The following is a 16,086-nucleotide window of genomic DNA, read 5'->3' as shown; positions in this document are numbered from 1 at the left end:
GAGTGCTGAGGCAATTTGATATTTCTTGGCCCCTCACCTCTCAGAGATGAGGTATGCAGCCTGCTGGGTTTTTTTGACATCAGGGACATAGTCCTAACTCTACAGGTTAATGAAGCAAACTTACTTACCTAAATGTTTCAGAATATCTCAGATGAAAAATCACAGAAACAATCAGGTTGGAAAAGACTCTCAGGATCACCAAGTCCAACCCATATCCCTCTCTACAAGGTTCACCTTAAGCCATATACCCAAGCACCGCATCCAAATGACTTTTAAACACATCCAGGGTTGGTGACTCAACCACCTCCCTGGACAGCCCATTCCAGTGCCTTACTGCTCCTGCTGGGAAAAAAATGTTTCCTGATGGCCAATCTAAACCTACCCAATTGCAGCTTGAGGTCATTCCCTCTTGGTCTATCACTAATTACTTGTGACAAGAGACCGGCACCAAACTCTCCACAGCGTCCTTTCAGGTAGCTGTAGACGGTGATTCGGTCTCCCTTCAGCCTCCCCTTTTTCAAACTAACCCTCCCCAGCTCCTTCAGTTGCTCTTTACAAGATTTATTCTCCAGGCCTTTCCCCAGCTTCCTTGCCCTCCTCTGCACTCACTCCAGCACCTCAGCATCCCTCTTGCAATGCAGTGCCCAAAACTGAACACAACACTCAATGTGTGTCCTCACCAGAGCCAAGTACAAGGGGACAATCACTTCCCAGCTCCTGCTGGATACAGCATTTCTTATACAAGCCAGGATGCTATTGGTTTTCTTGGCCACCTGGACACACAGCTTGCTCATATTGAGTTGCTTGTCAGTCTCACCATCACCATAATTCCCCCCTCTTCTAAAAAAAAGTAAACAAAAAACATTCATACATATGCTGCATCTGGCTTGATTACTTTCTCTCAGTTTTTAGGTTCAACTAGTAGTAATGATTAATAATGTAATGGCTCTGAGACATTTATTTCTCCTTGCAAAAAAAAAAAGAAGAAAAAAGTAAGTAAATTTATTCTTTCACAAAAGAACATCAGTTTTAAAGTGTATAGGGAAAATGTATCAAAATATTAATTAGACTTTTCTTTTGTTTTGCTAGTTTGCATTAGACAGATGGAATTCTGATCTTTAACAGCATCATGACTCATGAAACTGCTTGTGTACTAAAATGCCATTATTAACACAACAGTAGTTTTCAGCAGTTGGTAATTATTGGCATAATTAAACATTTATCAAGAAACAAGTATTTATCATTCATTAAACTTTCATTAAAAATCCATCTTAGCACAAGCTAGATTAGCCAGTGATTTTCAAGTGATAACTTCTTAACTTCTGGCAGGAATTGTAGAGCATTTTGATACTGAAGCAAGCCCTGCATAAAACAACCTTTCAGGTTTTGTAAACAATTATATCATCCCAGATTTAGGAGTGTTATTTTTAAGCATTCTACAAGACTCAGACAAGAAAGTACTTGACTATTTTCTGCAGGGTTTACCAAGTTTGGCACTTTTTAACAATGTGTTTGGCAAAGCAAGGTGCCTTTGGCTGTGGAAAGCCAGCGCTTTATAACTGTGTTTACATGACTTAAATTCCCCCAAAGCCTGATATGTTTACATGTATTGGGATATCAAAATATGCTTTTGTGAATGAACCATCTCATAAAATCTGCCTTATGATACTGCAAAGGGATGGAATCTCAGACTAGGTGTTTGTAATTAGAAAATCCTGAAAAGCTGCCTGGTCCTGACATGGTATTTTATGGCATTTAATGCTTCTTTTCACTAAAGAGGGAAGTCTGTGTGGTTTATTGTTTAAAGGAGATAGATTCATTACATATCTCTGAAAGGTTTTGGTTTTATTTTGGAGAGTGAAGTATCAGACTTTATCCTTGGTCTGTTTCACTTAGATGGCAGGAGACATTCTTTTTTTTGCCACGTTTAGGGATGAATGAAGGATGATTAATTAGTGTAAATTTCAATGTGCAGAAAAATAAGGTTAGTCAATGCTTGTTGTTCTCCTCCTTCCAATTTTCTTTAACTATTTTGAAGTCTTTTCTCCCTGGTTATTTGTTATTTTCCTCAGTTCTCATCTGCCATTCCCACTAACCCTTACTATCACAGCAGCAGTGGTTTGCTTAATCTTGTAGCTACCGATTGGCTATTTTACCTCCCAGCCCTTTGTTTCTTCTCCTGCTTATAGGTATGATAGGATAATGTTGCTTAACCCCTCCTACAAAGTCACTGGTTTGCAAAAGGTACCAATTTACCCAGGTTAACATAAGTTTAAATGCTCTAATGTGATTGCCTAGATTGTGGTGGAGAAAAAAAACAATATTTAGTGAGCAAAACTGTCTCAGAAAGCTCCTTCACGTACATAGGAGTGCTTCACATCTTAGCCCATATTCAGCAACTTTGTGTTTTCTCTTGGGCAAAAAATTTACTGTATCAGTGCTTTTATGTCACAAGAATGAATTGAATTCGTACCCTTTAGTGCAAACAACAATAGACAGAGTGGTAACCTAGTGGAAAACAAATAGACGCCCCGTCCCTTTTGGGGATTCAGAGAGGTTCAGAAAGATGGAGCTGACGGTAGAGAGGTGGCAGATAAAAACAGGCTGAAGCAGGAAAGAATCCTGCGGTCATTTATTACCATGCCATCTTCATAGTGTTTGCTGAACCAAGGTGCAGAGTAATGATTCAGACAAATGATGTTAATAATAATAGCTGGCCCTTTGGCAAAAATGGAATACCTACTATTGCAGCATGAGACCTAATCAGATTCTCCAAAACTTGCTTCAGACCGATAGAATTTTTGTCATCAGCTTTTCTGTCAATTGATTCTCCTTGGCTACTGGATTTTTTTACAGGAAGCAAAGTGATAAACAGTTGTTTTCCATCAGGGTAAAAAAAAAAAAACACCACACCAAGATTTTAAACTTTATTACATTTAATGTATCATTTAAATCTACTTTTAACATAGTGTTTTTTTTATTTCTAGTTTATTTCTGTTGCAATTTGAACTGTTAAAACTAGTGGTAACTAAAAGATGCTTCTAGTAATCATAGATTACTTCAGCACGTTTAGAAACTTTCTGGAGTTCATTATTGCTCTCTTTTACTTTTTTTTCCTTTTCTTTTCCAAATAACCAACACAGAATTTGCCTTATTTCTTGTAAGTGAACAATAGTAAGAATGCTTTACAGTGTTTTCTGTTGTGCACAGAGTATCACCAATAAAAGGGAGTTCCGTGTGAAGCCTTGCTGTGGATTTTAAACAGGGGGTAGTTGTTAGTACTGATGATCTGACTAATTGCTTTGATCTGTTGTTAGGTGTTTATACATAAAAGAATGTTTTCAACGAAAAGAAAGCTTACTAACCATTTTGTACTGTTCAGGTATGACAGGGTTTTGTTCTTTTTAATAGTACCTGCAGGTTTTAGGCATATAGGTTGCAATTATTTTTATTAGCCACTGTTCCGTTAACAACATAACCAACATCTGTTTTAATCTAAACATCATCAGACTTATTAATTAGGTACATTTTGGCATCAATTTATCACACATGCTTTGACACTTTTGATACTTGAAGCATAAGCTATTATGTGTAATGAAAAAAAAAAAGTATGATTTGGAGTCAGTGTTATACATCATCTGTAGGGGACAATTATGTTGGCATGTGGGAGGTTAATGTACACACTCTAGATTCTTTTGCTTGATTTGCTGTTTTCTTCTTCATAACTCTAGGTAAACAGTTTGTGCTGCCATTTAATGCACAGGTTAAGTGTAGTTGCAGGCTATTATACATCATTAGAGTAAGTAATATTCAGCTGTGGAAGAAAGATGGAAGCTTTTCACTTGTAGCCACTTGGACATTTCATTTTTCATCTAGTATGCCACTGCAAAAATTAGTTGTGGCAGGCCTGATGTAATTTATAGCCTGGTACCCTGAAATTAAGCAATGAATCACACTATTTTGGCTGATTAGAGTTAATGCATTTTTCCTGATGACATATTTTGTAAAACAATGCAGTTTATTCTAAACTTTGCCTTATCAGACCTAGCAATTTCTCACGTCAACCTGTGCAATGGATTGTACCGTGTACAGTGCACTCTGTCACCAGATTTCTTTTGGTATTGTACTGTAGTTATCTTCCAGTTTAAAGGGACAGCTTTTCCTTTCTTTCTTAATTTTCTCACTACAAAACATCAACTTTCCTCTCTCTCCACTCCCCACCCTCCATTCTCAGAGCAGACAGTTCAACAGCAAAACACAGAGTAACGCAATTCAATGCAGCTTGATTGAAAGTGCAGGGCGTAATGATCAAGTGAGTAGAGACCATTGGATTGAGCCTCAGGCCTTCGCACTCTGGATCTGGTCAATAACAAATTTATTACTAATCAAGTCCAATAAATACAAAACAGCATACATTTATTTTTATTTGGCGCCTAGCTGGTCACAGAATAACAATAAAACAGGTAAGTCAGAGACAGAAGAATGGGCTGTAGCCGATGCGTACAGCACTTCGAGCTCCTGTACATTACAGGCAGGCAGTCCCCAAGAAGCTCTTGTTGTGTATGTCTGATTACCAGTGGGCATTGTGTTCCACTTGCCTGTGGAACGTATTAATGGTGCCAGCTCTTGAGTTTGGAGAATTCTGTTAGCTGAGATACTTTGTGATAGGGAGAGGTATCACTGCAGAACAGGATCTATAGGTATTAGTGTCAAGAAGAATAATGTCTTCCTTGCCCTTTCTCCTGGGTTATTGCATGGGTTATACGAAGACTGGGATGAGTTAATAGAAAACAAAGAAACTAAAGGTGTGTGGGGAGGGGAGCAGAATCAACAGTGTAGCTGAGACATGAATTTTATTGTTGCCAAAAATAATGTGCGACTGTTCTTTGCCCCCAAAGCACTAGCATGTATAAGAACACATGACATAATCATTGCAGGCATCTTACACCATGTAAAACAGACAGGGACAAACAGTGCATAGCTAATGTAAAGCTGACATTCAGTATCCAACATCTTTGTGTGTTAAGATCTTCTAGTTTGTTAATGCGTGTGCATGAAATTGAGCTAAAACTACTCGATGCTGCAGTTTGTTACACAGACACATTGTGAGTTACATAGGGTATGTGCCAAAGATACAAAGCGAATAAAATGGTCTTTAAGGATATCTGTAACCATATGAAAAGTGCAGCTTACATAGCTCCAAAATCAGGTAGTACAAAAATTCCTTCCTTTTTAGCTGCCGAAGACCCTGCGGTTTTGAATGGCTTACGGAAAAACCCAGCAAGAGTCTGCACCATGTAGGAGAAAAAAGGCATCACACCTGCAAGACTCCAGCCTACCTTGTTCACACCCAGGATGGGAGAAAATGATTTATGATCTGTCCCTTGAATTTCTCTGAGCGTTCTGTCTAAACTTTAAAAGCAGATTACATTTGCGATTAAACCCTAACAAATGTTGTTTTAACTAGACTGCAATATACGTTATTGACAACAAGCTTTTTTTCCCCCTGCAAATAACATTGGTGCTTAGGCATGCAATTTACAAAAATGACAAGGAAGGGTGGTACTTTTCCCAAGGTGAATGTGAGTTGACTGATTAGCTGGTATTTTAACTTAGATTCTTGCAAATTACAGACATAAGAAACCCTGCAATTTATATGTACTTTAGAAGTGAAAGCTTTAATCCCATGATTCATGAAAGTAAAGTGGTAATAATTTAAGTACCATATTTTATTTATCCCTCCGAGTTGTCAGCTGATACCAGAAGTATTCTCACTATTTTTGGGTTGCTGCCTTTGGCCACCTAATTGCTTCTTAGGAAGTAAGAGGGAAATTGCTTATATAACTACATGGATTGTCTTTGGCAACGTCAAGCCAAGGCATCAATCAGTCCATCTGGGTAAAATCACAAGCTGACTCCGATATTACTAAATATTTATACTGTCAAATACACACAGACATCCAGATGAAAAGAGGCATTCATTAGGAATGCTCCAGCTTGTCAGTTTAAAGATGTAGATTAGAGCAAAACCTCCCACTATGGTACTGAGTGCTCAGGAAAAGTCTATATTTAGCCATTCTGAGCAATAAATATCATCATATTGCCTCATTTAGGTAAATAGAGAATGAATATTGTCAAGATGATCTAGAGATAATGTAAACAGATCCCTGTTCAGAGTCTGTGTTACTAGGGTAAATTCCAGGACATTGGTGTGCTGCTGATGCTTTTTGGTTTAACCCTTTTTCTTAATCACATTTCCCTCCCCTTTACAGTAACAGTAAGATTAGTTCCTTGCAGATGAGAAAGAAGGGGGGGGGGGGGGGGGGGGGCAAGGAGATATGGTGTGGTTTCTTTTTAAATCAAAGGTGATTTCAAATTCTGAGTGAGTTATTACATTAATTAGTAGTTTTGCTCTAATATTTTCTTGGCACTGCTAAAGGTGTCTGCTGCTGCTGCTGGAAAATACAGATATCTTTAGCAATGCTGAAGCTCATCCCAGACTTTAACACAGGAACTGACAAAGCCCATCAGTCAGAAGAACATCACAGCTCTGAGGTTAAGACGTGATTTCAAGAGTACACCCAGCTAAGACTCACAGTGGAATTTCTCTTATAGCACTTTTTTTCTTTTTGCAGTGATAAGATGAGGCATAGTCTAAGAATAAGCAATGAAAGATCAGTACTTCAATAAGACATAAGTTGCTGTCTTGCTTCAAAGTGGATGGCTTGTCCTTACAAATTAAGAGCAAAACGTGCTCACTAAACAGTATACACAAAAAAACAAAGCAGGAACATTTTACCTGTGCCTCCCTCCGTAGAATTGGCACCGTGAAAGTTACATGTAAGGAGAGTGGTGACTGACGTCAAAGTTTTAGTTAATTACACTAGATGATTTTTTAGATTAATAATTAACATCTCTCTTTATAACTAAATATCTGTAATTAATCAGCAAATCATAATGTGGAGACTAATTAACTTCAAACTCAAATCTTAACAGAAAATCCATATTACTATCCAGCATCATTAATTACTCTAGTAATCAAAATTATCCCTCGTGGGATTTGACATAAAGCTTTGTTGGTTTATAAACCAAGCTGTTATCACAAAAAAAAAAACCCAAAAACCAAATCCAACCATTTTTTTGAAAGCAGCTTCAAATAGCATTATAGATAACTAAAGTATTGGATTGGAAGTTTAAACAAGTTTTCATTTCTTCTGTATTACATTATCAATAATCCACTCCCTCAAGCTGGCTAAGTAACGAAGAGCGCAGCTTCCTTCCTCACCATGTGTATGTGGGGGGTTTGTTGGGTTTTTGTTTTTCCTCTTGGAGTTACAGCAGTGATGTCTGTCAGGAGATTGATTTGTCAATATCTTTTACAAATATGTCACAATTTCTGCTGTGGTGATGTCTGTGCTAGTTAGCCATTTAAGAAATGGATAGGGCTGGGGGATGGGTTGGACTGGATGGTCTTGGAGGTCTCTTCCAACCTGGTTGATTCTATGATTCTAGCAGCCATTTATTTTCTGGCATTATTCACAAGAAAGTACAAAGAAAACCCCCAAAACCCAAGAGTTGAACTTTAGGATCCACAGAAATCTTTATCTGGTTGGTTAACCAGTGTTGAATGGGGAGAAAAAAGCACAAAGCCAGGCTGTTATGGCCCCTCCCCTGAAATAAAAATCACCTTAAACAAATCTTAAGTTAATGATCATGGACATCAAAACTAGAAAGTCTTGGAATGTGCTCATTTTAATTTTTAACAAACAGGAAAGCCAGGAGAACCATCCAAGCACACTGAAAACCCTCAGCTGTTTTGCATTTAGAAAGTTAGGAGTTAAAATCGTGTCTAAAATCCACATTTCAATTATTTTATCACCTAATCTTCCAAGCGCGCACATCCAATACTGTTCTTTTGTGTGGCAGCTGTAAAAATCGTAAGCAATTTTTACTGTCAAGAAAACTCTGAATAAATAGAGGCTGTTAACTTAGGCAGATATCTGAGGTTATTTGGTGGCAATCAAGAACTCACAGCACTTCAACTAATGGGTTATGATCAGAAACTGTTCCTAATAGCCAGCTAGACGGATCTGAATATGAAGATTTCTATAATTTTGTTGTCAGCTTGTGATGTACTCTAGTGCTAATTATTTGGAACAATTATGTTTTCCTAATAACAAAAGAAGAAGCAGTGAATTAAGCAGGCTTACCTTCAGATCTTTAGATAACAGTTTAAATGCACTTGCCATTAAGAAATAACATTTCTTTTTCCTGTGTGGAACCCTAATTATTGAAGAGGCTTGTCTTTTAAAATCTTCTTCTGTTACTTCTTTTAAGCGTGTTCAATGTGTCAGTTTACACTGATGACTTCAGTAACTAGTATTTTCTCAGTCTTAGGTTTGTGCCTGTGCCTCCCATAGACTGCTTACTTCATTTAGTTATTCAAAAACCATAATTAGTGCAGTAATTAACGTGTGGATCCTTCAAAGGAAGACTCTGAGAATCATGGGACGTCTCTCATCATTCTTACTGATGTATGGATGATAAAAAAGACTTAGGTTGAGGTGACAACAGGATTTGTATTACTGCACATTATCAGAGCTGCAGGGAAATTCAGACAGGACCGTGGTCCAGGGAGTCTTTCCTTTTGAAAAAAGTAATTATCCACACTGTTTCCATAATGTAACTAGGTGTTATCCTGCATTTGCAGCTGTCAAACCGTTTGTTTTAAACCCATTATTTTATACCTTACGAATACTTGAAAGTTTTGGGGGGGTTGCAGTTTATCTTTTAACCGGCTGCCGAAGTGGGGTGCAGCGAGTGCAGCAATAAACCCAACAATAATAGTAATTTATATAAGCATAACAGATTCTTTCCTGACAGTTGATCTCAGAGATGTTTATGGTAATGTTAAGCTGATAGAGTCATAAGATTGCATCCATAAAGAAAAGACCCAATTTAGTTTTATTTATTTTCCCCGGAGAAAGTATATATTCATTTGTTTGGTTGGTTAAAATTTGAGACAAGCTGAATCTGTTACGTTTTTCCAGCCATAGTAAATCAGCTGTTGGTATGTGAGTCTCTGTATGGTTCACATAAATATATTCCAGTGTTTCTCTGAGATGCTTGTAGCTGATGTTTTCAGCTTTGATATACAATGTTTTAAATTAGCGCATTAAGGAAATTCGCATTCGTTCAGCCTTTAACTTTCTGTAAGTAGTGGTCCTCTTTTTCACATTCACTGACACATGCCAGAAAAATTCAGTATTTTACCCTACAGGCAGCCCATGGGACTGGGATGAAATGGCCTCTATACATAGGGTATGACTTTATTTGCTAAAGAGGTTATTTGAAAAAGCCCTTAGGGTACTGCTGCCCTTTCGTCCCTCAAACTAGTAGGGGGGGAAATATAAAAGGAACTACACAGTAATCCCTTGTAGACAGGTGACCTTAAGCCATCTCAATACTGTAAGGTTTGTTTCCATTTAAACTCAAAACAAAACAAAACAAAAAAAAAAAAGAGAGAGCAAATTATAGGTTTTAATCTGTTGCAGTAACATTAAGTATTTTTTTCTGTAAAAGACTATGAAATGGAGGCAAATTTTATTGCAAATTCGTAGAATTTGGTATCATTCTGTATAATTTAGTGTATATTTCTAGCAAAAATAGCATCTGAGGATTGAAGGAAATAAACACATCCCTCTTTATTCCAGGTAACCTGTTAAGAATTTTAGTTTCCTTACAAGTGTTTGAATCCTGCCAGTAGCACCAAGCATAACCGAGCAAAAGTATATAGACCTTCTGAATCCAGTAATGGTATTAACGTGTTAAAAAGCAGTCACCATCAGGACCCACTGGAAAAAAAAAGAGCAATCACTTTGTGATTTGAAGTTCTTTGTGTCCTCCTTAGAGATGACTGTTGATGACTGATGACAGAGCTGTGTCAGACAAGATCAGAGTTATCACCGGGTCATGGTCCCACTGCAGGTGCACCACTTTGTGATGGTGTATTTGGTGCTTAAACTTGCATTCCCCTGCAACAGTCGTGCAATGAAATTCACCGTGTTGTTCTTTATATGATGCAATCAGCTATTATTAGATACCATATCTATTAGATGCTGGTTTTCAATAGGCAGTCTTCAAAAGACCATTATAAATCATGAACAGCAGCTCTGAACCTGCTTCGGGATAGCCTTTAATATGTCACAGGTGTGGCATCACTGAGCACTGTAATTAATAGATGTAGTGCCACTCCCTTGACTTTTTCAGAAGCTTTTAATTACTTTTGAGTTTAAGCCATTCTGGCAGAATTCTGCAGGAACTCCAGTAGCAACAGCCTGTGGAAATGAAGCTGTTCTAGCAACATTGGAGAGAAGAACCACTCCGGTGGCTGGAGGAAAATTTTCCAGCCGCTCTTCATGCCTGGTAGTCTAGAGGGAGGTTAGAGGAAGCAGCTTCTGTTGACTGCTTCAGGCACATAGTCACTGTGTTCCCTTTCTGCATCTGGGGAGGAGCTGTAAAAATTGTGGTCAAATCCACATATTACATAAAATAAAAGAGAGAAATACCTCTGAAAAGCCAAGAATGGCTTGAAGGGTCATCATGATGTCATCAACTGGATTTTAGGCTTAAAAAGCCGTTGTTTCTCATGTTAGTTCAGACTTCATGTGACTGATAAACAGAAAAGAAGAAATGCCATCATTTATCAAGAACAGGTTACAAATGATCACCAGTTAATCAGCATTTGAAACAGTAGTCTTTAATTTCAGTGACAAAATCCAACAGCAGAAGAATTTCACCCCTCATACGCACCAGAGTGCACATATCATAACAGTAAGTCAACTCAGGTGTAAAGCTTTGTTCTCTAAATAGCTGAAGCTTCATCTCATTGTTTATAATCACAAAACACACCTATTTCTCCATGTGTTGGCACCATATTGGTGTTATCACCATAGCATTCCCTCCTCTTCAGATGATCTTTTGTTGTAACGTTTATTTTTGTGCGGCAGATAAAGTACAGTAAATGTAAACCAATTATTTAACCAAATTACTTAGATGGTGGGAAACTGACAATTAGCGTTACAGCTTCTCAGCAGTGAAATCCACACAATAGAGCAGACTCTGATATTGTGTACAGCAGTGTAAGTTGGTGCAGCGCATTTATTTTGTGTAGCAAGCTGTGAGAGAGGTGGAGAGAAGTGGAGGAGATGGGCAAAGTCCATCTTGATGAACTTTTGGTCTGTATCTGTGCTTTGTGTTGTAAGTTGCTGTTTGTCTAATCGACAGCATATTGGGATAACCCTGGTGGCTGATGTCAGCACTTAGAGCATGTGCATGTGGGTCCAAACTGATCAGCTAATCAATGAACGTGTTAGAGACTTGCTAAACTACCATTTGTAGTTTTGATTTCTAGTAGATGTTAATGACAAACAGGTTAGTTCAGTTACCTGGAATGATTACCCACTTTAGTAGTCCTACCTTTAGTGCACGGATTGGGGGGAAGTATTAAAATCTTATGTGCCAGTACACCCACATGGTTTGGGTTTATTCTCAAAGCTTGAATTTATCAGCCCTTCCATGAAATAGCTGTGAGCTGGGAGAGCATTCTGAGTATTGTCATGCAAATGAGGCCACCAAACATACCACTTTGCTTCAAAATTGCTCTGTAGTGACAAGTAGCTTTTAAAACTGGAGCAGGGTTTTCCAAGCTAAGTGGGCAACCCTATATATCCTCTGAGATCCACTTTCTAAAATAAGTGCCTATATACTAAGTCCTAATTCCACATCTGAGTGCTCAGATTGGCACTTACTACATACCCATACATCTCATTCTAATGCAGATTAAGGTGGTCCTTTCTACTTGAGTATTGTGTTTTCTCCCGCATTCATACAGTGAAAAAAAAACCCCAAACCAGACAGAAGTTACATGTAGCACAGAGAAGTCGAGTTTGGTCTGGCATTCAGCAGCTCTTAAAGCCAAGCTTTCCTGTTACGCACTTTAAATAGTACAAATTTTAATTAATGCTAGAGCAGCTTCTCAGCAGTACTCAAGGGCTTAGCCAGGAAGCCATGAGGAAGAAAAAAAGTCCTCACCTGCACTTTGGCCACAACAACCCCAAGCAGCGCTATAGGCTGGGGACTGAGTGGCTGAAGAGCAGTCAGGAGGAAAGGGACCTGGGGGTACTGATAGACAGTAAGCTGAAGATGAGCCAGCAGTGTGCCCAGGTGGCCAAGAGAGCCAGTGGCATCCTGGTCTGCATCAGGAACAGTGTGGCCAGTAGGACAAGGGAGGTTATTCTTCCCCTGTACTCAGCACTGGTCAGGCCACACCTTGAGTGCTGTGTCCAGTTCTGGGCCCCTCAATTCAAGAAGGATGTTGAGGTGCTGGAACATGTCCAGAGAAGGGCAACAAAGCTGGTGAGGGGCCTGGAACACAAACCCTATGAGGAGAGGTTGAGGGAGCTGGGGGTGTTTAGCCTGGAGAAGAGGAGGCTCAGGGGTGATCTTATTACTGTCTACAACTACCTGAAGGGACATTGTAGCCAGGTGGGGGGTGGCCTCTTTTCCCAGGTAACCAGCAATAGAACAAGGGGACACAGTCTCAAGTTGTGCCAGGGTAGGTATAGGCTGGATATTAGGAAGAAGTTCTTCACAGAGAGAGTGATTGGCATTGGAATGGGCTGCCCAGGGAGGTGGTGGAGTCACCGTCCCTGGAGGTCTTCAAGAAAAGACTGAATGAGGCACTTAGTGCCATGGTCTAGTTGATTGGATAGGGCTGGGTGATAGGTTGGACTGGATGATCTTGGAGGTCTCTTCCAACCTGGTTGATTCTATGATTCTCAGAAAATATCCATAATCAGAAGCTAGGCTATTTTAGTCTAGTTTCAGGACCAGATTCAGTATTTGTAAAGAAAATCACATTTCATAGAATCATAGAATCAACCAGGTTTCTCTCTCTTCACAGCAAAATAATCAGTTCATCCCAAACACTTCTGTCAGCTGTGCTCATAAAAAAGGGTGTCCAAAGACCAACAAAGTTAAACTTGTGACTACCCCAGGCAATTCAGGACTAAGTAGTCTTTAAACAACACGTTAATGCCATTTGCAAGCCAGGATGAATCTCAGAGCACTGCCATTAAAGGATGAAGCATGAGCAGAATCTAAATTTTGTGCTTGATTTAATCCAAAATTGTGTTCATCACATTGTGAATCAGACCTGATGATCTTGTAGGTTCTTTCTAGACTTGATGATAGGATTCCTTGATTTTTGCCCAAGTCCTGAACGTGTCCATGATTTTACTCTTCTTACCAGTGTTGTTCCATGTGCCCTGAACTGAAGGCAGTGAAGCCATAGACAGAAATCACAGGGCTGTCATAAGAAGTCCTTGGCCTGCTGGCTGGCTGAGGATCTATGAAAGCTGCTGGGGGCAGTGGGTATTGGATTGCTGTAATGCTGGAACAGCCAGGCTACTCAAAAATCCCCTATGGCCCAGTGTTATCTACACTGTCTGTGTGGCCCTCACGTTGCCTCACAGAAACACCTAATAGTCTTTTAAGTGTGAATTCCAGTATCTAATTCAAGGCATTTACATTATTAAATGTAGATCTTTGGGCATCATGACTAGCTACATCTTTCCACTCATGCAACATTGTCCTTGGAAGTAGGAGCTTTCCTGGGATGATTGGTTAAAGTTATAGAGAGGATTACTCTATAAACTGAATCGCCCTCAAACCATCTCAATCCATAAATCTCAATATGTGTTGGTTTAAAATACTTAATGTCGGTGTGAATGGATTAAAAAGAAAAGAGGAAGAAAATGATTTTGAGAAAGAGCTGTTGCAATTGTCTTTAATGTTTTTATTGTGTGTTAGTGATATTATCTCCCAGCCTCTTTTGGAGCTGTTATTTAAATGAAACTTGGTGTTACAGTTCCTATTATCACAAATGCTGTTTATACACAACTTGGAGCAGATCATGATGCAGCAAAGAACTTTTTATACTGCATAGATTGTGCAGCAAAATAGTGCATTATCAGCATTACATGCCTCAGTGAGGAATGTTTTGCTGGTTTAAATCTCATCATTATGAGAATAATTTAATAGCAGATACAAAGGTTTTGCTGGAAACTTTTGAGCTAGGCTGTTGTCATTGAACTGCAAATGAAAGCTTGTTCATGGTGGTGAGACAAGGGCAATTAATGGAAGACTTACACTATATATACTGTTTAGATGCCGCTCCGGAGATCTACTTTATCAGCTAGAACATGGCTGCACTCATTTTTGCTTGCTTGCCGTGGGACAAGACCAAAAATAATTGGCAAACCATTGCCCTTAAACCCCTCGTCTCCAAACATGATGCAAAGCGAAGGTGGTTGAGGCTTCATAAAAATGAAGCACATGGTGTGACAGACCCATCTGTGCCAGCTTTATAAAACAAAAGTGCCTAATTTTATCATCATTGCCTTTTGTTCTGCACAATGCTGTTCATGCAGTGGTTTTATGAATGCTTGCCAGTAGAGTCTGTAAGCCTCTATTTATCTGACTGCTTCCTCTCCTGTGCTGTCTGTTCGCAGTCGTACTGCTGTCTTCCCTGCCCCCCACGGTTCCTTCGCCTTATCCAGTGCTTCTCCCCAGATGAATCCAAAGTAGAACCTCCTAGCAATTTTCCAAGGTTCTGGGCTCAAAGACTAAGCTAATTTGTTTTTGAATTGCAGATCAAACACAAACTGCAAAGAAGCATTTAATCAGTTAGGAGAAGCAAGGGTATGGCTTGTTTAAGTCCCAGAATCCATAAACCTGTAATGATTTTATTATATTGATGTCAGTTTTCATTATTTTCATGAATGGGTATTCCCTGCTTAATGCACGATATTTGCATCTGATGAACCAACGAGTTTAAACATGGTTTGTTTTAATGCTTTGTGAATTTGCATTCAAATTCATCAGGAGTAATTCTATTTGAAATCACACAGGGCTAAACACAGTGGTTGTAAATCCATTTGAATTGAGATGCCAGAATCAGCCCATTAATCTACAATATAATTTTTGTATGGTTGGTGGGCTTTTGTTCTGTTTTGGTTTGGGTGGGTTTTTTTTTTTCCTTATGATGAAGCAGAGGGGATACCAACTGTGTTTTGCAGGAGAGGATGTGTTCAGGGACATTGTGATAAACTGACCAAGAGGGAGTATCACAGTATCACAGTATTATCAGGGTTGGAAGAGACCTCACAGATCATCAAGTCCAACCCTTTACCACAGAGCAAGCTGTCCTGTGAGTGGAACATATGAAAAGCCAGAGACCATGGTTTGAGCATGTCTGTCACTGTCACTTGAAGTAGTTGCACAAGAAGAAAGGAAGTCTCTCAGATAAGCAGATTGCCTAATATTTAGGGCCAGTAGTGGTTGGCATCAGCACCTTCTTCCATTTGCCTTGCAGAGCATCAGAGTTCACCCAGAACCTGGAGCAGCACTATGGCCTGCATTTAGTATTTCAAGTCCTCTTGCTAAAACACTGAGGTTGCTCAGAATTTCTTGTGATCTCTTGTTAAAAAGGGCATGAATAAATGCAGCAGAGTTCACCTCCAACAAAACCAGGGTCATTTTGGAAGGAGTGCAAGCAGCTACATCGTAGCCAGCAGTGTGCCCAGGTGGCCAAGAGAGCCAGTGGCATCCTGGCCTGCATCAGGAATGGTGTGGTCAGCAGGAGCAGGGAGGTCATTCTGCCCCTGTACTCTGCACTGGTTAGACCACACCTTGAGTATTGTGTTCAGTTCTGGGCCCCCCAGTTTAGGAGGGACATTGAGATGCTTGAGCGTGTCCAGAGAAGGGTGACGAGGCTGGTGAGAGGCCTTGAGCACAGCCCTATGAGGAGAGGCTGAGGGAGCTGGGATTGGTTAGCCTGGAGAAGAGGAGGCTCAGGGGTGACCTTATTGCTGTCTACAACTACCTGAGGGGTGGTTGTGGCCAGGAGGAGGTTGCTCTCTTCTCTCAGGTGGTCAGCGCCAGAACGAGAGGACACAGCCTCAGGCTGCGCCAGGGGAAATTTAGGCTGGAGGTGAGGAGAAAGTTCTTCACTGAGAGAGTCAT

The 16,086-nt window shown here is 39.7% G+C and overlaps 1 protein-coding gene across 3 annotated transcripts in view; it reads left to right on the top strand.

Moving 5' to 3' along the window:
• ZNF407 (zinc finger protein 407) overlaps positions 1 to 16,086 on the top strand; it is a 393,020-nt gene that overhangs the window by 360,875 nt on the left and 16,059 nt on the right. The window contains exon 9 of one of the 3 annotated variants that reach the window (XM_064150141.1): positions 5,237 to 5,463. The exons of the other annotated variants lie outside the window; for them this stretch is intronic. Within the exon in view, the coding sequence (XP_064006211.1) occupies positions 5,237 to 5,301 (65 nt within the window). The 3' untranslated portion in view covers positions 5,302 to 5,463. Of the gene's footprint in view, positions 1 to 5,236; positions 5,464 to 16,086 lie in introns of those variants that run through there. 3 annotated transcript variants of the gene reach the window in all.

This window comes from Pogoniulus pusillus, chromosome 10 (assembly GCF_015220805.1).
Source record: "Pogoniulus pusillus isolate bPogPus1 chromosome 10, bPogPus1.pri, whole genome shotgun sequence".
In the NCBI taxonomy this organism is placed as follows: domain Eukaryota; kingdom Metazoa; phylum Chordata; class Aves; order Piciformes; family Lybiidae; genus Pogoniulus; species Pogoniulus pusillus.
This window is presented reverse-complemented; position numbering and strand designations above follow the sequence as displayed.